Source organism: Carica papaya, chromosome 1, assembly GCF_054855325.1.
Source record: "Carica papaya isolate Zhongbai chromosome 1, ASM5485532v1, whole genome shotgun sequence".
Taxonomy (NCBI): domain Eukaryota; kingdom Viridiplantae; phylum Streptophyta; class Magnoliopsida; order Brassicales; family Caricaceae; genus Carica; species Carica papaya.
Window position 1 is genome coordinate 27,771,744 of NC_142309.1, and position 20,669 is coordinate 27,792,412.

General features: G+C 37.5%; 5 protein-coding genes across 6 annotated transcripts; 1 reads left to right on the top strand and 4 right to left on the bottom strand.

Annotated features, from left to right (window-relative positions):
* Positions 1 to 146: 146 nt before the first annotated feature.
* Positions 147 to 2,530, bottom strand: LOC110824428 (putative membrane protein At1g75140). The gene has a single exon (XM_022055015.2). It carries the CDS (start codon positions 2,315 to 2,317, stop codon positions 326 to 328), a length of 1,992 nt encoding a protein of 663 aa, XP_021910707.2. The 5' UTR covers positions 2,318 to 2,530; the 3' UTR covers positions 147 to 325.
* A 688-nt stretch (positions 2,531 to 3,218) lies between these two features.
* On the bottom strand, positions 3,219 to 8,363 carry LOC110813575 (DNA ligase-like protein). The gene is made up of 10 exons (XM_022040774.2): positions 7,602 to 8,363; positions 7,462 to 7,516; positions 7,256 to 7,355; positions 6,900 to 7,137; positions 6,620 to 6,768; positions 5,250 to 5,811; positions 4,970 to 5,084; positions 4,802 to 4,848; positions 3,987 to 4,130; positions 3,219 to 3,553 (listed from the first exon to the last, which is right to left on the bottom strand). The coding sequence occupies exons 1-10, from the start codon at positions 8,187 to 8,189 to the stop codon at positions 3,299 to 3,301; spliced, it is 2,253 nt and encodes a 750-aa protein (XP_021896466.2). The 5' UTR covers positions 8,190 to 8,363; the 3' UTR covers positions 3,219 to 3,298.
* A 1,600-nt stretch (positions 8,364 to 9,963) lies between these two features.
* On the bottom strand, positions 9,964 to 13,048 carry LOC110813629 (outer envelope pore protein 24A, chloroplastic-like). Its single transcript, XM_022040843.2, has 3 exons — positions 12,731 to 13,048; positions 12,168 to 12,527; positions 9,964 to 10,275 (listed from the first exon to the last, which is right to left on the bottom strand). The coding sequence occupies exons 1-3, from the start codon at positions 12,926 to 12,928 to the stop codon at positions 10,195 to 10,197; spliced, it is 639 nt and encodes a 212-aa protein (XP_021896535.1). The 5' UTR covers positions 12,929 to 13,048; the 3' UTR covers positions 9,964 to 10,194.
* A 329-nt stretch (positions 13,049 to 13,377) lies between these two features.
* On the top strand, positions 13,378 to 18,981 carry LOC110813589 (uncharacterized). 2 transcript variants are annotated; one of them, XM_022040793.2, is made up of 6 exons: positions 13,378 to 13,671; positions 14,899 to 17,173; positions 17,253 to 17,328; positions 17,809 to 18,197; positions 18,523 to 18,621; positions 18,743 to 18,981. In XM_022040793.2, exons 2-6 carry the CDS (start codon positions 14,966 to 14,968, stop codon positions 18,914 to 18,916), a joined length of 2,946 nt encoding a protein of 981 aa, XP_021896485.2. In that variant the 5' UTR covers positions 13,378 to 13,671; positions 14,899 to 14,965; the 3' UTR covers positions 18,917 to 18,981. The 2 variants fall into 2 exon arrangements, with proteins under 2 accessions (XP_021896485.2, XP_088063862.1); XM_088207736.1 differs by having other exon boundaries at positions 15,005 to 17,173.
* A 541-nt stretch (positions 18,982 to 19,522) lies between these two features.
* Positions 19,523 to 20,526, bottom strand: LOC110813498 (uncharacterized). Its single transcript, XM_022040668.2, has one exon. The coding sequence runs from the start codon at positions 20,365 to 20,367 to the stop codon at positions 19,795 to 19,797; it is 573 nt and encodes a 190-aa protein (XP_021896360.1). The 5' UTR covers positions 20,368 to 20,526; the 3' UTR covers positions 19,523 to 19,794.
* Positions 20,527 to 20,669: the final 143 nt, after the last annotated feature.

Sequence of the window (20,669 nt, forward strand, 5' to 3'; positions counted from 1 at the left end):
ATTTCTTTTGCAGTCTTTATGTTCAGTCTCTCCCTACTGCGTCAACCAGAGCCTAAATTTACATTGTTATTCAATTTACTTAACGAGGAAAAACAAGAATAATGCAGTTGGAAGATGACCTAAAGAATCTATACGATTAAGAGGACTGCGCTCAAAATTTCTCTTTTATTTGTTCGCTTATACTCGCTACTACAAGTTAAAAATTACAACAACACCGCAGGACAACCAGCTTTTCATAATGCTAAAAATTTATCAACCAAAGCATAAAATGCAGAAGGAATTATGGAGTCCTTGTAGTAATATACTAAGCAGTTGACTTCAAAGATCAACTTTCATCATCCACGACTTGATTGTTAACATACAGACTCTCTCTTCTTTTGGGGAACCCTGGAGGTTCCAGGGTGGAGCCTCTAAATTTGAGTTCCGAAGATGGCCTGAAATTGGAGTCAACTGGGGTAGGCCTGGAGGAGGTTGGGTCTGCAGAGCCTGCTGGCCTAAAAGACGTGGGTGCTCCACCAGGATATCTTGTCGGAGATGGATATCTCCTTGGTGGACCTCTAAGACCAGTACTGCTTCTCAAATCAACAATGTCAGAACTTCTTGAAGAAGAGTCACCGACGAAAGGCCGATTTTCTGAGCTCGAATGCAGTAAAGTTGCAGGAGCAGAAGCAGGAGGCGGCGTCGTGGAGGTAAATGGGTCATCTGTTCCCCATGAAGTAAGTGCCTCTTTCTTCTTTGCAAAGAAGTGCCATGCCACAAAAAGAAAGACTACGAAAAAGAATACAGGACTTGTCCATAGCATTGTATTGAACTCCCCTTTAAAAACTGGAAGGCTGGAACGATACATTCCTACATACCCACTTCCAAGACCAATAACTATAAGCTTTTCCCGGTCACTAGCTATTAAAGGTATTAACTTTCTCCTCTCACCGTGTGTATCCATGGGTTGATAGTTTAGAAATGTAGATCTTATATCCTCCAGACTGGCAGAAAATAGAAGCCGAGGGCCACCAGGCCTAACATAATGCTGAGTGGATACATTAAACACGAAAACTTTTTCTTCATTAACAATCAACAAATAACCCTTAATAGCCTGAAAAGTAAGAGGCTCCTCTATGTCAAATTTCTTCTTGGATCTAACCCTGCACTTGAAGTTCATTATATCCCCCAACAATAACACATGAATCAGATCACCCTCTGATGTAAACCCATACGCTTTAGACCGCTCCGTGGTGTCAAACACATAACTCCGAGCAAGAGAGTGATTGAATCCTTCACATTCTGATTCCCTAACCTTCATGCTCCTTAAATCCAAGGACCCTGCGCCACTTTCAGTCAGAAACAAAAGCCTCTGCTTCAAGAAAGCCAGCGGCCTGCTTGCCGGCATAGCAGACCCATAAACTGTCCCATTCTCTCTATAAACCGTTATCTTGCCACTGAGATCAGTGGACAATACATACCGTATCCTTCCAACATGATGAACTTCCAATATGGTTATCGGCATCCCGTCTTCCCCACCTCCTATGCTCTCAAATTTACCAACATGTTCCATCACAAGTGAATTCAAATCTTCACCGTTTGACCCCTCATAAATTCTATGCCGCAAAATCACCCCATTTTGATGGCCTGTAACCACAACACTCTCATTCTTATTAACTGACAAATACGAAACCATAGCCGTAACGGGCGAATCACAAGTAGTGTAAAAGTCAACCAAAACATCCCCATTCCTCAAGAACACATAAACCCTCCCCGTCGAATCTCCAACAGCAAAATACTTGCTCAGCCCCTCGTAATCACGAAACGGCAATACGTTCGAACACGTCGCATCAGAATCCAACTTCACCGCTGACACGAATTGAAACCTCTCAGACCATAAAGGACTGTACTTAGTAACAGAAACCACTTTTTTCCCTCTATCCCCATCCACACCTCTACCCTCAATGACCCCGTCTTCTTTTTCCGATCTATTATCGTCGAATTCTCTTTGCCTAACAACTTTTTCACTTCCTTGCAGAAGCAATCTTAAACTCTCGACATCATTGCTCTCATCAATTGACGGTATGTTGGACAATTTGGATTCTAATCTACTAACTATTTCACTTAGGTTCCTCACGAGCTCCTCGAGTCTATAGAGCAAAGCTTCTTGTTGACTAGACCGAGCAGCAGTAGATTCAGACTCGGGTTGAGCATGAGGGCATTCGTGTTGGATTAAGACAGAGTCAGTGTCGGAAAGAAGCGCAGAAATGTCTCGAGGGGAGGATAAAATGAAAAGCAAAAAGATGAAAAAGAACTTGCCTCGGTGAAGAAATGCCATTTGAAGAAGCTGGGTGGAAGAGTGATCAACTCAGTTTTTCTCCATGATTATTAGCAGATCATTATCGTGTTTTTTGGATCCGAGATTAGATGGAATTTTAGCCGGAATCTATGTTAGATTTTGATGAATCTGCCTTTGTCTTCGAGATAACACATAAAACGCTGCTTCCAGTCACGTTTTGACTCTGGTCTCCGACCCGTACCTTGGCTCAAATTAGGGCAAGAAAAAATTTCACAACTTTTCACATTCAATAAAATATATATTTTCTTGCACGTTACTATCATGACACGACACGTGGAGTCCCCGGTCCCTCCCCCTTCTCCTTCCCCTAACGCGGAGATCAAAGTCAGACCCCTTCACATGCGGCCTGCTCCTGATCCTTGGCAGTCGTCTTGCCAAATTCAAAACCAGCGTCTCATATGCTACGCGACAAATAATTTCTGAAAATACATGAATCGACTCAGGCTTACACCATAGTTTTTTTTTTTTTTTTTTTTACCCAACCTCGGCCAGATCTTTACGCATCGTACTACTACTGCATACCAACATAATACTGCTGTTTCTGAATGTTCAAAATATCTAAAAGCACACCGCAAGATGCCCCCCACAAAAGTACAAAATATCTGGATTACAGTTTTGTTGCATTCGTTGAATTAACTCCACACATTCAATTAACTTTAATCGTATGACATCGAGTCATCTTAGGCGGCATTCTCATTTCCTTCGAATTCTACTTCCTGCTCTTGACTGAAGACGACGTGACATAAGCCTCCCGCACGCGTCTACACAATTCGGTTTGGTTCCTTTCCTCCAACCACGGGTATTAGGGATAAACGTAATTAGATTAATTAATTGTAATTAACTGGTTGTGATTAGTAAATAATCAAAATATGAGTTGTAATTAGTTGAATGACAATTCTGGCATTAATGTAATGGTCGTCGGTATGTTTAAATTACTGTGACACATCTATATACACCCTGCTAGATAGACTTTACAGATTCATTCTTTATTGTCTTCTTTTCCACTTTGAATGCTGCAAATATGGCTTTAGAATGGCCGACCACACCGTCACAATTGCCAGGACCAGACTGCACGGAAGAGCGCTTCAGTATCTCGTATAAAGAAGTGCGGGAGCTTACTTCTGTTCCGGCCCTTGTGCTTTGAGAACTAGATTTAACCTGTGAATTACTGAATTTCACCGAAGCTGTTTTAGATCTCTGTTGCTCGTGCTCAATCTGCACGTTAAAACGAGTCAGAAAACTGAAATGGCCAACTTCCAGCACCATGGATTTTAAGTGCAACGAATTTTATTAGCTGTCGCGATTGCTCTAATAGCAACTACGAAATCAACCCAAGTTTTCATTCATTTACTTGTCCCAAGGAAACTTTTTCAATTTCTTAGCACAATTAAATTGAGATGAGAGGGCATATTTTTTATCAAATTTTTGGCATATGGAATTCTCCCTCCCACCCCGCTCCTCTTTCTCCCTGTCTAGGCTTGGAGGGAATTGTCATTCCCAATTTGCCAATATGGGTATGAAAACTGATTCTTATTCTATACCATCACAAGAAAAAGCTTCAAGGTCAAGCATAGCCAAAGATGAAAGAACCAGAAATATTGTAAACAATTGTAAGGAAACCCCGTCATGTTTTTATAATAAAGTTTACCAGAGCTGAAGAGTCCTCTGCCATTGAGATTGAACTCCTGCTATGACTGTCATCCCGTTCAAAAATAAAAGAGCCCGCCATGCTTGATCCCCTCTTTTGAGATGATGGTAGAGAACGGTTTGACCCACGACCAATGAAAGATGACTGCAGCATTTAACAATGGCAAGCTATTTTGCATCAGCATCTAACACCAAAATATTCAGCAGTCTCTACAACTCTGATTCTTTTCTTCATTTTTTTTTTGTTTTTTGACTCAGTATAGCTCTCATTGTTTAGCTTCTGTCCGACAACACCATATTCTGTGGTAATTTGCATCATTGACGAAGATGATGCGCTAAGACCTAGTACATGTTATTGTAAGACTCTTATTTGAGTAAAAGATGAGGAATTTTGCCATTACTTTCCAAAATTAAGTGAGATGCCAGCTGGAGCAAAGAAGAGCCCCCTTGGACAATTTGACAGAAATACAAAAGTCTGGTGCCAAAATAAACTTTCAAATGAAATGGCATAGAAAGTTAGATATCATACACATCAATATTCAAATAAAGGTGTTTTATATAGCAGATCATGGAAAAAGGTAATCAGCAACCATTATCATAGAGAGAAAAAGACGTGCTGAGTGCAGTCTAGCCATTTTCTTTTCTTTTTGTAGTAAGCGCAGACTTCATATATTTTTTCTTGTGAAAAAAAAAGCGGAGACTAAAAATATTACTCTGGTGCTCAAAGCCATTTAACCTGTGTTGCACCAAACATACCACTCAACATTCCGGAACCACTATTAAATTGCTGAATCCAAATAGTTCAAAGGAGTTTACCTTTGATGCATTCATGTTTCCTCCAATGAGCCGCTTATCAAAAACAGCTACAAAAAGGAATCAATGGCAATAATAATCAATAAAAAGTATGCATGACACACTAAAACTGATTAGACCAGAGTAGCTTATCCGTAGGATAATAAATTGACTGAAATACACTGAACTTACATGATTGTTTTGCTTTCCTCCGATTATCAGGCACATTATTCACCTTCTTTATACGACAAAAGAGTTCTTTGGAGCTTTCATCTTCAGCTGGAGATAAAAGCTTGGCCTGCTCCTCCTGCTCCATATCATAATGTTTGGTTATTTCCCCAGTTACCAAATTAATAGGACATAACCAAATCTACTAAGGAAAAACTACAAGAAAAATGATTCATCCAGTGAATGAAACTTTCAAATAAAGCATGAAATGACCATAATTCTGAAAAATCATTTCATTACTCACAGATTTCTCAGAAAGGCACTGTCTAGTCAGCCTCTTCTCGATTTCCTCATCCTCAGATGATATGTATACATCATCCTTATCAGTAAACATTTGAGGAATCATTTCCTTTATTTTCTTTATATTCATCCGCATGACATTTTTTGGAAGTAAATCTTCTGCGTCTTCATCATCATCCTGGTCCACTTTGTCTTCCCTGCTTTCTTCATTTTCTTCTTCTTCAAGAAAGGTTGCTTCCTTCTGGGGTAAACCATATTTAAGTCTCTGCAAAAGATTCTCTGTTCCTGCATTGTCCTGTTTCTCAAGCCATGCCTGATGGAGTTGATTACGCCTTTCAATATCAGTCTGTTTTTCTTCGTATTCAGCTGCTATCATATTCTTAAGTTCTTCATCATCTTCATTTTCCTCATCGTCCTCATTATCTTTGAAGCGAATTAGGTCATTATCACCGTCGTCTTCCTCCTCAGCTTCATCATCAACAAAAGCTTTAACAGGATCACCATTTGGAGACGAACTAATCGGATGGAGATCAACATTCTCCTTATCATTGTCCTCGTCATCAGAACTATGATAGAAATAAACAGAACAGTATCAAATATACCTATTAGCTTTACTTAATAGATAAATGAAGAAATATTTCGAAGTTCAGTATAAGCATATCTTTTACAAAAAAATTTCTCTCCGTTAAACATTTATTACAAAATAGGATGTATGAGCCAAAGCAATAATTTACAGATGGAGACAAGGAAAATATATATATTTTTTACCTTTCCACGGTTACCGAGCAGCTTATGATAAACTGTATGTATTTTCTCTTCTCTTAGACGTGTAAAGAAATTATGCTCGAAAGTTTGGGAATTAATCATTTCTTATCTTGTCTCTGTAGTTGTAGATAAGTCTCCAATTCCTATGGATAAAAGAATCAGATTTTTTTTCCTAAATTCACAAACCAAAGGGTTTCCTTTTTTTATGAGCCTTTACCATCTTCCACAACAAAACTTGACTAGATCCTCAGTTATGGGGCCATGCCATAACAATTGCTACGAGAGCCAGTTATGGATGAGAAAGAATAATTGCGTATCTTTAACAAAATATTGCGAAGAAGATCCTAATTCACATTGTTCTCAAGTTTGCTCCTGTGGCTATGTTAGGATTAAATTCAAAATACATTTTTTACCAAACAGAAACAACACAGAGGGGGAAGGGGGTGCAAAGGAAAATTTGGTGGACAAGAAACAGGGATTCAGTGACAGATGCACGTAAACAGTAGAAAGGCAGCATGTGTATAAGCCACAGGACCACAGGAAATGCAGCAAGAGAATGAATCATAAAGTCAATGGCATTGCTTCTAGAGAGTCCAATAACACACTTACACATCATGAGAAGAAGCGTCAAGCTTTAAGTTCGTTGTAAGCAGAGACGGTGCCGAAACTTCTTCCAGAAGTTCATCAGAAGTATCCTCCGAAGTATCTTCGGGTAGCTCACCTTTCGAGTCACTAGTTTGAGAACCAGAGACCAGGTCCTACAGCATGCCAATAAACAACCAATTGACTATTTTCATGACTTTGATTCCCACCATGACAATAGAGAACCAGAGACTAGTTTTTCTTTCAACACTCAAATAAAACTGGCAAACAAAAAAACTGTTAGTACCTGAGAAGGACTATGTTCATGACTTTGATTCCCAGCCAGATTACTGGAGTGATTCTTCATATGACTTGACCCATTCGTGCAAGATTCATCTACACCAATTCTCTCGTTTTCCATCTTCGCAACCATAACACTTTCTGTTTCTTCAGCAATGATATTAGCGGAATCAACATCCACCATTACGTGCCCAGATAGATGATCATCATCACCAGTGAACAAAGTCTCTCTCATTTTGAGAAATCTGTCAGCCACAGAAAGATGCAATTCAAACAAACCATAGTGGAAAAGCGAAAACATAAATAGATACCCAACAAAAAAAAGAGCCCACATAAAACAACCAGTTGTACTAAATGACTCACTTTTTTGATACCTCCTCCTTTCTTCGCCGAATCTTCTCTAAAACGGATGATATAGGCTTTTGGATCAGAGGAGCAGGTTTAAATGCAGCATCTCTAGTTTCTGATGCAAGAAAGACGAATTCAACATATACGCAAAAATAATTTTTGAAACGCAACATCCTAATCTGCTACTATTATAACATAACTAATTTTCATCTATTACGTACGTCGTAACAGTCTCTGAGATTCAGCACGCAGTTGGTCAAGACGTTCTCTTCTTTCCTGTCAAATTATGGAACTACAAATCAACCTAGAAAAGGGAAAGGCATGTGGCAAAAATATTACAGAGCAATAAACGGCACGGTACCTTCTTTGTCATTTTTACAGAAGCAGACGATGCAGGCAACTCATCAAAACCAACACTTCTGACTCTGTTACCGTTCTTCTTCTTTTTAGTATCCCCACTCTTATGCCGTTTCTTCTCCGATTCTTCCATCCCCAACTCCCTACTTTTGTCTTCAGTTTCCATCTCCTGCACTCCATCTTTTGAAATATTTCCATCAAGTTCCTCGTCGACATAATCAAATTTGGAGTCTCTCTTAGGACCCATATCATTTTCCTCAATACCAAAATTCAGCTCATTTTCCTCGGTGAAACGATCAGATTTAGAATCAGATCCGAAATCCGGTTCCTCAGAATTATGGTGCGCAAATTTCCCCATCTCATTTTCCTCAAAACCAAAATTCAGCTCATTTTCCTCCTCGAAACGATCAGATTTAGAATCAGATTCGAAATCTGGTTCCTCCAAATTTTGGTGAGCAAACTTCCCATCAAAATCCGGAGATTTTTCTACAAGCCGTTCAGCTTTTCTCAATCGTTTCAGTTTCCTTTTGGGGACAGGAGAAGATCCTCGCTCGACGGGCGAAAATTGTTCAAAATCCTCGTCGCTCTCCATCACTAACTCTGATTTCTGGGTTTAGTGAATGCGAAGTAGTGAGTTAAGTCTCGTTGCTTCTACTATCAGAAGCTGAAAGTTCAGGGATGGATCTGAGACTCGTCATTTGAGAGCGGAGAATTAAGGTCAAAAACGGTAACACAAATAATTTTGGCGGCAACTAATTTGAAAACATGGCGCTTGGCACTTACCTTTAAGATTATGATTAGCCGCCAAAAATGAAGGCATGCTTTTTGGGACAGGATGACCCGACCCGTCATCGTAGTCGGATCCTTCAAGAGAGGGCTGAGGTCCGAACTTTCTCAAAAATTCCTTTAGAAGTAACATCTAGTTTTTTTGCTTTGTTCCCAAACTTTTCAAAGCATAAAAATTTCAATTTTAGCTCTATTGACACTTGTATTTACGAATTTTCGTATACTTCTTCTCTATGATATGAATATACTACATCAATTTATTATGTATAAATGATAAAATTATATTGATACAGAGTCAATTCTAATAAACTTATTGAAGAGTTCTATCGATGTGCATTTAGTAGGAATTCAATCTATAAATTCGTCAACTATGAATTATATAGTTTAACGATTCAGCCATAAATGCTTAACGCTAATTTATATAATAAATCAATGCAGTTTAAAAATAATTAATGAAACTACGTTAATTCAAATCATGAATTTTTGAACTTAGAGAGATGTATTGATGTTTTAACATTTTAATTTTTAGCTTCAATAATACTTTTATTTTATATTTTATAATTTATATATAAATATATATGAAATTTCATATTTAATATAAAAAATAAATTATTTATAAAAATAAATTATTTAACTTTACACTTTATGTTAAATATAAATATTATATTTTTAAAATAAATTTTTTTTTTCGATATTTAGAATTAGGACTCTACAATTATTTGAGTCTCTTTACATTTCCATCTCAATATGTATTGGTTTATCGTTCAATTGATTTATATAACATTCCTTTAATTTATTTTGGATCATATATTTCATGGGATGTTTTCTAATTTAGTGCACGTTCCTAACAAAATGATAGTCGGATTTGGCTTCCTTAAAGTGTCTAGTGAATGAGATTATGGAAGATATGTGAGTTAGTATTGGCCATATGCACAATTTTATTGGAACTTAGTAGAAATAAGAGAAATAAATAGAAATGAAAGTTATAGATAAGAAGAATATTATTATATTTTTTTACTATACTTGATCGAATAACTAAACTATAATAGAAAATTTTAATTATATTTTTTTTATAAATAATAAACCCACTAGTCGTTAAGTTAAAAATTCAAAGATTATTTCAGCCGAAAAGATTTATGCTAACCATCTTACTAGATCTTTTCATATAATATTTTAAAACAAAAAGTTTTGATGCACCAAACATTCAAAAAAAAAAAATCATTTTTAACCATAATAAAAAATAATATAAGACTGATAAATCAATAATTTATTAATTAAAAATACTTTTATTTAATTATATATAACAAATTCAAACTTTATTAAGAATGTAAAATTTATCATTTAATACAAATATTACGAACTACTAACATCCAACCTACAATACTCGATTTAATAAAACTGAAAAATTAACTCAAGAATATTTTAGTGGAAGTGTGTTGATGATCAAATTAAGTCTCAATCAAACTATTATATTTTTGGGCGAAGAAAACATTTTATGGCTTAGGTTTCTTCAATTGGAATAATCACAACAGATTAAAATTTTAATTTATATTTTTTAAAAAATAGAAAAATAAAAAGTATTATAAGAATAGTGAAATTAGTTTCATAATTCATCAAGGGAAGTTGTTTGATAGACAATTTCATTGAACTGTTTATGCCTGGTAGACAGCTTACCAGCTTGATTATAAACAAATAGTACAAGATAATGCTTAAGCATATCTCAAGAATGCAGCCAAGACAGAGCTGTTTTCCTAAATACCTGATCCGAAAACCAGGCCAACCGAACACATTGGAGATTATCCAAAACCAAGTCACATCTCAAAGTTCCATTGACTCTCCGCACTTAGTTTTGGCATTTTCAGTTCCTCGGCCAGGTTGAGGGACGCTGATATCTGGAAGAAATAGAAGATCCAATCAAAAAAAGGTTCAGTTAATATTTGAAGAGGTTAAGGAAATGTTGCAACTTTCAAAGCATCAAGCAATCAATGGAACCAAGTATTTGGAAGGAAAGTATAAGCCAAATGGAATACTAAAAACTGTGTATCAAGACCTGAAGCAGGAGTAAATAGTTCAAAGAACAATACAACACATCTGACAATAAGAAAATGATGTCCTGTTGGAAGATAACAATCTATAGAAAAGAATTATATTTGAATATGCACAAATTCTTTGAATGAAAGGGCTGCAATTGTGTCATCTCGGGAATAACACTTGATTTGAACAAGGGCCCAGAGGGAAGTCAAGGGTCTAAACCCCTAAAACTCTAAAACAGTGCCACAACCTCAGTCCTCTCTACTTTCTCCTTGCACCACTACCGCCACAACTGCTGCAACAGGGACCTATCAACTTCACCTTCCAAAATAACTTCTATTTTATTCACTCTAAAAACTAGAAATAATTGTCTCAAGCAAAACATAACCTCATCTGCAATCAATAAATTTTTTTAAGAGCAGATCAAACTTACCTTATGCCAACCCATGTCACTGGCATAACTAACACATCCTCTAATCCAACAAACAAATTGAATACCAACTTGTAGAATTTGAGATAAATTGAATTGATTATCTCCATGGATGCACCGTCTCTTTTCCATTTAATCATAAAAGTAGACAAAGGAATATTGGAATGCTTATAACATTTTATGATGAAAAAAAAATAGAAGCCTTTTTCTAATTTAAATATTTCCTTGAAGCCATATCGCCCGCCAACAGATTTAAAAAAAATCAGTTCAATAGAAGACTGAGGAATATAAGGAGTAAACAAAAAGTTATCAAGAAACAACTCAAACTAACAATTCAAGTTAATGTATTCCACATGTGATATAAATTATGATGTGAACTTATCCTTAGACAAACTGCAACTGAATGCCAATAAATGCTGAAATCAAAGAAGAGCAGAATAAACAATTGTGCCTCTTTTCGTAAAACCAATCCAAGATCCTTATTTTTAAGGTGGTTTTGGAAACAGCAGGCTTCTGGTAATGTAAGCAATCACATTTTACTAGAAAATACTTAAAAATGGTTTCAGCCTTACATTTTCTTGAAAATTCTTAATTATCTGACTCAACCAAACATCTAGATTTACTAGATATCTCAACCAAATTAACTCATAGATTTAATGTAAAAGAAGAATGTTGCCCAAGGGAAAAATTTTTATCAGGTAACCTAGACAACCACTCACATACATTTCACAGGTCCAATTTCCTCAAAAGACTTAGTTAAATGTTATGTTAAAGAAAACAAATTACAGTTAACAGCAAAAGAAACTTGCCATGCGTGTTTCCAGAAAGCAGTTAAACTTAAATTCAATAATGAAAATTTGCATAAAGCAATCAGCATTCCAAGATTTCCCCAGCACTGATGAACAGTAATGAATCCTATTAAATACAGTTTCACATGATGGTTACTGTAGTACCTTCCTTAGAATAATCGTTACTATAGTACCTTCCTTAGAATAAAAGTTGAAAACTTTCTAACATAACGCTGGAAACTAATAAATCCAGACAAATTCATAGTCACTAGAACCAGACAATTTCTCACTGGTACCTTAGAACCATAAACTTGTACATTCTAAAAATTTTCAGGCTCTTACATATAAACATAGTATCATATTCGCAAACCGGAATGATGAATTATGAAAGTCAATTTCATTTGTACCATATAAAGCTAGAAGGCTAAAACCAGAACTTAATACTCTGCGAGCTTCCCAAAACCAAATTGCCAGTTTAAAAAACAAAAGAAAGTATCCATAGAAGAAACAGCAACAAATAAAAATGTAGATTTACCTTGAAAGATCCGTTCAATTTGGAATTCCTCGACCACTCCATACCCAAAGCCTTGCTCGATGTCTGATAAGTAGCCTTAAATACATCATCGTCATAAACCTTCCGAGAAACAGCAAAATCCCAAGAATTCTTCGCCAAATCATAGCATGGCTCAAACGAAGTAATCCCTCCGTGCACATATGTATACTTCAACTTACAATTGGGTGTACCAAGCATGTAATTTGTTGACAACTTGTTAGCAGAATCAAAAACGAAAGTACCTTCCAATATTGTCCTATTATCACCTCGGTGATGAATGTAAGTCAAATCCAAGGGTTTGTCCGCAATCCTCACTCTATTCATGAATTGGAACCTGAAGTCCTATACCACCAATACACATTAAGTGAAGAAAGTTATAGACAATTTAACAACCACCATAGACTTTGACTAAGATATAGTAAAACTGGTAACAGAAAATCCTAAAATAACAACTTAAGTCTTGTAAAAGAAATTCAAATATGCTTTCTACTAGCTTTCAGTGCACAAAGAGATTAGGCTCCGGATCAAATTGTGAGATTTGATACCTTTTTGGGAACGTTGTAGTCAACGATGAAGAAGCCGGGCTTCTCGATGCCAAGAGCCAAGCCGTTTAAGCTGGGGCCTTTAACGACGGTGGCGTCCGTCATGGTGGCTCGGAGCTTAACATCGCCGGCGTTAACGGCTAGTGTAGCAGCGGCGCTGCTCTTGTCCAAGTCGTATCTGCCCTTGAGAGACGCCTTCATTTCGAGAGAAACGAGGAAGACGATAAACAGAGGTAGGCAGGGAGGAGGAGAGGGCGAGGGTTTTTAATTCATTTCAATTGTTTTTAAATAAATCCACATTGTTTTTCTCCATGCGGCCGTTTTGTTTTGTGCCCTAGTCCCATCTGTCTTCAAGCGTTTCATTTGAGGAAGCTTGTCGTTTTACTTCCCCGATTTGAGAAATTGCTGATGTCATACTAAAATTGCTGATGGCATTAATTGCATTACTTGAAATTTTAAAATTATCGCACGAGCCAACGTGTACTGGGCCGGATCAGTGCATTGATAACCCGATCTGGTGCACAAGTTCTAACCCAGTTCACCGAACCATCCAGGCCCGGTCGGTCCAAAAACAGATAGATGTTTCGAATTTCCATGATATCATGTCATGATAACTCTGTTGACTTAGACGATTACATCAACGGTTCTGATCTATCCGGATTAAGCACACGTACACGCTAGCAGCATCCAATAAGTGCAATCGATTATATTTTGAGTCTTGATGGAGCCATTCTTCCCGCCAAATATTTCTGGCGCGAGATTCATAGTAGTTTCTATTTTTTATGTCTCTTTCACAAGCCGATCTTCAATTTACTCTTTCGCTCGCTCGCTCGCGCACTCACTCACCATCTCTTTCTCTTCCGGTGAAATTCCATTTTCAAAAGCTTAGCAAGGTGCCATTTTCGGTTTAGTTCCAGGGGATCTTAGTAGAATCTCAACTTGTGGTGAGTCCTTTTTTTTTTTCCTTTCTCATTTGTACATATATTTTAAATTGTGGATTTATTTCAGAGATCAGATCTGTAACTTCTGAGATGAGCCATTAATCTACGGGTTTGATTTGGAGATCATAGACTGATTTTATCGTCTTTTTTTTTTGTTTTTTTTTTGCTTAATGTTCGTTGCCTGTTTTTTTATATGGTGATATGTTGTATGGGGCTTCTACTATCGACTTAAATTAGGGTTCTATTCGGGATGCGATAAGCTATAACGGATATTCAGAAAAATGATGGCATATGTATACACATTTTTTTCAAGCTTTATGGGCCATGGCTAATCGCTTTTTTTTTTTTTTTTTTTTGCTTGCTACTTATTAAAACTAGGGTTCCTGTGAACGAAAAAGCAACCTTTAGATTTTGCAAATTTTTTTATAATGCGACCCGTATGTTTGGATTGATGTATAGATTTCACGCAGTGTGGATTTAATATGTTATTTGGATACGAAAAAGATGAGATAGTTGAAGTTCTTAGCTGATAGCTTGTTTGGTTGCCTGGGAAAATAAAATATAGGATCCAATTCCTCAGTCAAAGCATAGTTCCTAGAATAGTTAACAGTTTTCAATTAAGTTGCAGCGCTTGATGCAGTGTTGGGACCATGAGATATTTAATTAGAGTGGTCAATCAGATGATTTTTTTTTCGGTTTGTTTTCTCTTCAATGGTGGTAACTTATTTAAGTTGATTTGTAAATTTAGCTGCCTTACAATCCGCTAATGATGACGAATCTGCCAATTTGACAGGGCCCATAATGATAGTTGCAATCAAGAGTTTTGACCATTAATTTTATTTTGTTTGGTGGAGAATGATTGTATATTTAGTTGTTGCATCAATATTTCTTCCCTTTAGCCCTGATACCATTTGGTGGCATTTCAGACTCACTAAGGATTACTTTACTGTTAGATTGGTTGTACTTGAAGTTGTGGAGTAAACTGGTTTCTGGTTGCTATTAATGCTGTTCTCTTCTTCTTTTCCTTTTCTCTTTCCCTATTGCCGTCAAATACCTGAGTCTACAACTAAAAGGGTATCTTGAAAAACTTGAACTTATATATATATGTATTAAATATATAAATTCCTGATAAAATGCACTTTATATACAGAGACCTGTAGTTGCTAGCCAATATGGTTCTCTTTGTCATCTTTATTGGTTTCTTAGAGAGTGAATTTGTTGATGTTACAGGGAAAATTTTCAGCTGTATGTCGGATTCTTTTAAAGTACTAAGCAAGTAGTCTTTGAAACTTATCTAATGGAGCTAAGAAATTTCAGTCACTTTCACCATATCCAGGCCATCAAAGGTGGTTCAGTGAAAAAAATTATGAATGTGGATTCTCGGAGGAGGCCAGCAATCAGATTTAAAAATATTAAAGACATATATGGAAATGGAAATGCAGATGTTTCACTGCCCAACTTCCAACCAAGATTTGTGCTCGGGGCCTTGTCATTTGACTGTGATCCAACCAAAAATAGAAGCCAATGCCTGCCAATTGGAGAAAAAAATGTCAAAATTGAGGCGGAAGCTTCTGAGTCTGATTGCAGCGGTGCTGATGGTGGTGTAGGAAGTGATGACCTCGATAGTCCTACCTTCTCTAATATGACACTTAAACAGATTAAGGAAATGTGCAGAGCAAAGAAAAGAAAACTTTCAAATTATGGCAATTCTATGAATGAGACAGCAAAATTTGTCCCTTGTGAGTACCCTGATTCCATACTCAAGGTGGAAGAATGTGATCTTGAGGAGCCTCTAAGTAGTTGGAAGTTTAGACTCTCCAAGAGAAGGAAGGCAAAGAAAGAGCATATGAAACATTGTACCTCTAGTTTATCTCAACCTACTGCATCTTCAGTAAAATACTTTCAAAGTGATGAAGATTCCCCGCAAGCTAATAGGAATTTGGTTGATCATCTTAATATTAAAACTGAGGATTATGAGCATGGTTACTCAGATTGCCAGATCACGACTCCTCATGCTGATCTTTCTCCTGTTTCTACCACGGAATTATGTAGTGGAGTTGGATACAATGAAATGCCTGAGACAATTAAAGTTTTGGAATCACAGGTGCCAAGATCTCCGACAAAACAACTTCAACCCTGTGAGTCTGATTACTCAGATTGCCAAGTCATGACTGCTTATGAATATCTTTCTCCTGTTTGCACAATGAAATTATCTAGTGAAGTGGTGTCCTTTGACATGCCTGAGACAATTAAGGTTTTGGAACCACAGGTGCCAATATCTCCAACTAAAAAGCCTCAATCCTGTGAGCCTGATTACTCAGATTACAGGGTCATGACTGCTTATGATGATCTTTCTCCTGTTTGTACCATGCAATTATCTTGTGAAGTGGTGTCTACTAAAGTTCCTAGTGAAGTGGTGTCTACTGAAGTTCCTGAGACAATAAACGTTTTGGAGCCACAGGTGCAAACATCTCCAAGTAAACAGCCTCAATCCTGCATTAGTGGAGAACTGGATGAACATGTGGAGCATGTTGATCCTGATGCTTGTGTCTCTGGTGGGGACAATATACAGGTGGATATTCCAGGAATAACCAGTGAACAATATTCAGTGTCCCGGACAATTATTTTGGGTTCAGAGGTACCAGTGTCTCCAACAAAACAGGTTCAGTGCTGTGTTAATGAAGTTTCCAATGAGTATAGGGAGAGTCTTAATCCTGAATCCATTTTTGATGTTGATGCTTATGGTTGGGAGATTGTAAAGGTGGATATTCCACGAGTACCAGCTGAACAAAATTCACTGCTTAAGACAAGTGTTTTGGAGTCACAGGTCCCAACACCTCTAACAATACTGCCTCAATACTGTGCTGTCAATGAAATGTGCTATGAATATCGGGAACAAGATGATCTTGGGTCCAATTTGGATGTTGATGCTTCTGGTTGGGAGATTATACCCGTGGGTAGTCCAGCGATAACTATTCCACGGTATTCAGAGTTGCCCATACCAAAATTAGGCGATGGAAGTTGTGTTATTCATGCACTTCCCTACTGTGTTCCCCAAGAGACAGATGGTACAACACAGGATCGGTGTGTTGCATACAATACAATCTTAAATCATTCTCTGATGGAAGAGGCATTATGTCAAACTAGCCATAACAGTCAGATTGATCTGCCTGACATGGAAATGGTTGCTAATGTTCAATGCTTCGAATTCAACAATAAGGATACTGCATCTTTGTTTGTCGATTGTGTAAAAGATGGTTCACCTTCTAATCTCAAAGGCAATGCTAGCTCCGGTACTGATGGCTGTCTGATTTCTGTTGATCAACACTCTGCTCCTGATAAGGGAAAGCAATCCCTATACCCTGACTACGATAATGGAGCAGAAGACTGCTCCACAACAAGCCACTCTTGTAGTGTTCCTAATGACCAAAAGACATTGGTAGGGACTGGAGGCCATTGTACTGAGATGCATCATCCTCCTGAAAAGCTGCTCTCCAAAAGAAAGGTCTGTAATAAACTTTGCATGTTTTATTGGTTAAATCTGTCTGTTTAAGTTACTGCTCACTCAGTTCTTTCACTTTCAGGCCATTTCTCCATCATCTCAAGAAAGATTGTGTAAAGCTATGGAGCGGACTAAGTTACCTGATAATGACCATCGTAGTAAGTGTACAAAGTTTTTGTTTAGGTTGGGACTCTATCAATTTTAAGTGTTATACAGTTCTTGCTATTGGAACTGTATGGATGATAGTAAGAGTGTGGTAGTTGGGCCAATGAAACGACAAAATAATCATGTTCATATGCTGGATCAGGTTTTGAAAGAATGTGGCAAAAATGTACTCAAAGAACATGATTAAGACAATTATTTGTGAGTGTCCAGAACACTTGATATTAGAATAATTATGCCAAGTCTAAAAATAGAGTCACCAATTAAGTGTATCCATATCAATATTGTATCTTGAAATAACTCTACCAAGTGAAGAAATGTAGTAATTAAGGATTCTGACAAATCATTTCAGCTCAATAACTTGAAGATTTGTTCGTGATCTAGTTGTTACTTTGTTCTTGTTTTATCTCTAGATCTGCCCCAAAATTCTCATTTTCACCCTTCTAATTTATTCTATTGGATTGTGACAATTTCAGAATGTAAAGGAAAGCTATACTTCAGCAGACAAAACAACCACAGGATCCTTAGGGCTGAAGGGCTTCATCAAATCAGGATAGCTGAAGTATCTGATGTCTGCACAAAACAAACCAATAGAAAACCAAAATGTAATAAGCAAAGCCCCAACGAAAATGGCAATGCCAGGATTCCCAATACTTCACAGGGGTTACCACGTTTTAGCACTGGTGGTGCCTCCATTGAAGGATGTTCACAGAGTGCCATTGAATTCTCACAGAGGCAGATGCGTGATGTTGAAGGTCTTGCAACTAAACTCACAAAAGATTTGAAGTCTATGAAAGTCATCATGAAGGAAGTGCTGGATCCTGAAGTCTGTCCAGTTACTTTCTCGAAGCAAAATATGGACGAGGTATATTACTATATAAAATGCTGGACTTTAAAATCCAAGTTGAAATGTTCATTTGCTAATTGTCCTGGGATTAATTGTGATTCTCCTGTTTCGTATTTCGTTTGGTTTTGTCGCTTCATAATTTTCCGTTCTCTACACTTTTTTTTTTTTTAATAAAAAAGTTCTGCTTTCTTGTATTGACGTGGGGGACTTTGCAGTAGAATTCGTCATTACTGTAGCAAAGTCATTGTCATCTTATATGACTGGCGGTTGCATGGGTTTACTTTTGGAATGCATGCTATCACAGACACGATTATGTATCTCCAACTGATTTTTGCTTTGGCAGCTGAGAGCAGCTGTTGAGAATGCAACAAGAGCAGAAGAAACTACAAGAAGATGGATTTCGGCAATGGCAAGGGACTGCAACCGTTTTTGTAAACTGATGGTTTGTTTCTTGTCGAGCTCCTTGAAATTGAAAAAGTAAAGGGTGGAAGGCGTAGCTTTCAGTGGTGGGTAGATTAACTCACCTGGTTCTGTGTTTTGCTTGTTTTTGTTGATCACTGCAGAGGTTGATTCAGAAAAGTTCTTCTTCCAAAGAGGTAGTGCCAAAAGAGAGGAAGAAGATTACTTTTGCAGATGAGACTGGTGGAAAACTGTGCCATGTCAAGGTTTTTGAGGATGATATGGCTTCTCGTTTGGGGTCTTGTACTGAGCAACAGGAATTGCTGGTCAAGTTATGATTTAGGCACATGCTTGTTGTACATTTATTGTTGATACATAATCAAATTGATTCTCTCCTTCTGTACATGTGGCCTAAGGTCAATCTTCTTCGTAGAATTGCCTAAGGTCATGCAGAGAGGCATAGCTTTTACTGTATATCAATTTGAGGGGCACATGACTTGCCGGATGGAGCAGCCTCAGATCTTTGATTATTCACTCAGAAACGGGAAGAGGCTGTAAGGTCAGTCATTAATGCCAGGGAACTGGAACCGCAAGGCTAGAGCCGAGATGAACGAAAGTTAACTCAACGTGGCTATCTACTTAGCATTGCTCGTGTCACCCACAAAGCCTACTGCGTAGTTTATGACAAACTTCGGCCAACTTGTTTCAAGATGGCATTTCTTTTCTGTTAATAATTCATTTTAATTGTAACACTACATTATGTTAGATGAAAATCAAATCGTTCTTATTCTAAATCCCCTTCTGTTTTAACAATCAGTTTCTTTTTGGTCCTTCCAAAAGCCATGTCTTCATCAGTCTACTGCATGGGTTACTGACATCGTCGCACAATTGTATCAGCGATCTTACTGAAACTAAAATTAGAAGATCCATGGAAGGGATTCACGTCAATGGTATGGTTTTTGTCCATCCGTAGCATGCCCTCCTTTGATCTTACACTCTTCTTTTATGTTGTCATGATATGTTTTCAAGTTTACGACATATTACAAAATGTTTTCAGACTTTTCACTTCAATTCAACCAAGCCTAAAACAAGAAAGAAATTGCTCTACCTGCAAATTGTAGGTTCGTCAGTTCCTGGAAATAACAAAGAACAAAATAATTTTGAAATGAAATCCGTAATAATTAACACATTATTATCGAGATTAATGGCGACTAATTCAGTTTTTGATCGGGTTATCGGAGTTTAAAACCTCCCAAATATCGGTGAAAGCCTCCACGATGACTCCATGATACTGCGTCGTATTGAGTGATAAAAAACAGCGCAGCAGCTCCTCCAACTCCCTCGCGCCGAACAACTGTTTCTCCAATATTATCTCCACCATCGATTTCTTGAAATCCTCGTACGGCTCCGACGATCTCTTCACCACCGCCACACTACCCTTCATCACCTCCCTCATCTCCTCCTTCCTTATACGCGCCGTTTCGATCTCCAGTATCTCACAAAACGATTCACTCGTCGACAGGCTGTCCTCGTACGTACCCGATGATGTGCAGTGGGTTGTTGACGCGTGGCGCCCGGTGATCATGGAAGGATGAGGCTCGGGTGTACAGGGTGGTGGTACCGGGAGGTTTGGGTAACCGATGTCGACGGACTTGGGATTGACAGGAGATAGCCGGTGAGTTGGTCTCCGGATTGGAGTTTCAATGGAAGTAGAAGGGTATTTGGATCGACATAACTGAAGTGAAGGTAGCACGCGAGAAAGCTTGTGTTTAAAAGTATTCTTGGCCATTTTCGAAAGCTGATTAACGTGGAAGGTCGAGTAATAATATTGGTCTTATATACATATATATATATATGTAAGTACACACAGCCACCAAGTATATATACATCTATATATATATATGTGTAGAATATAAAGACGTTTACATATATAATATTAATGCAGGGGAGAGAGAGAGAGAGAGAGAGAGAGAGAGGCCGGCTGCTTGGAAAACGAATGAATGATTAGTTATTTAGGGTGACTAGTGGCCCAGAATTGATTAAGGGGAGTAATTAAGGAAATCTGATTAGTGATAATAGTGGATGATTATG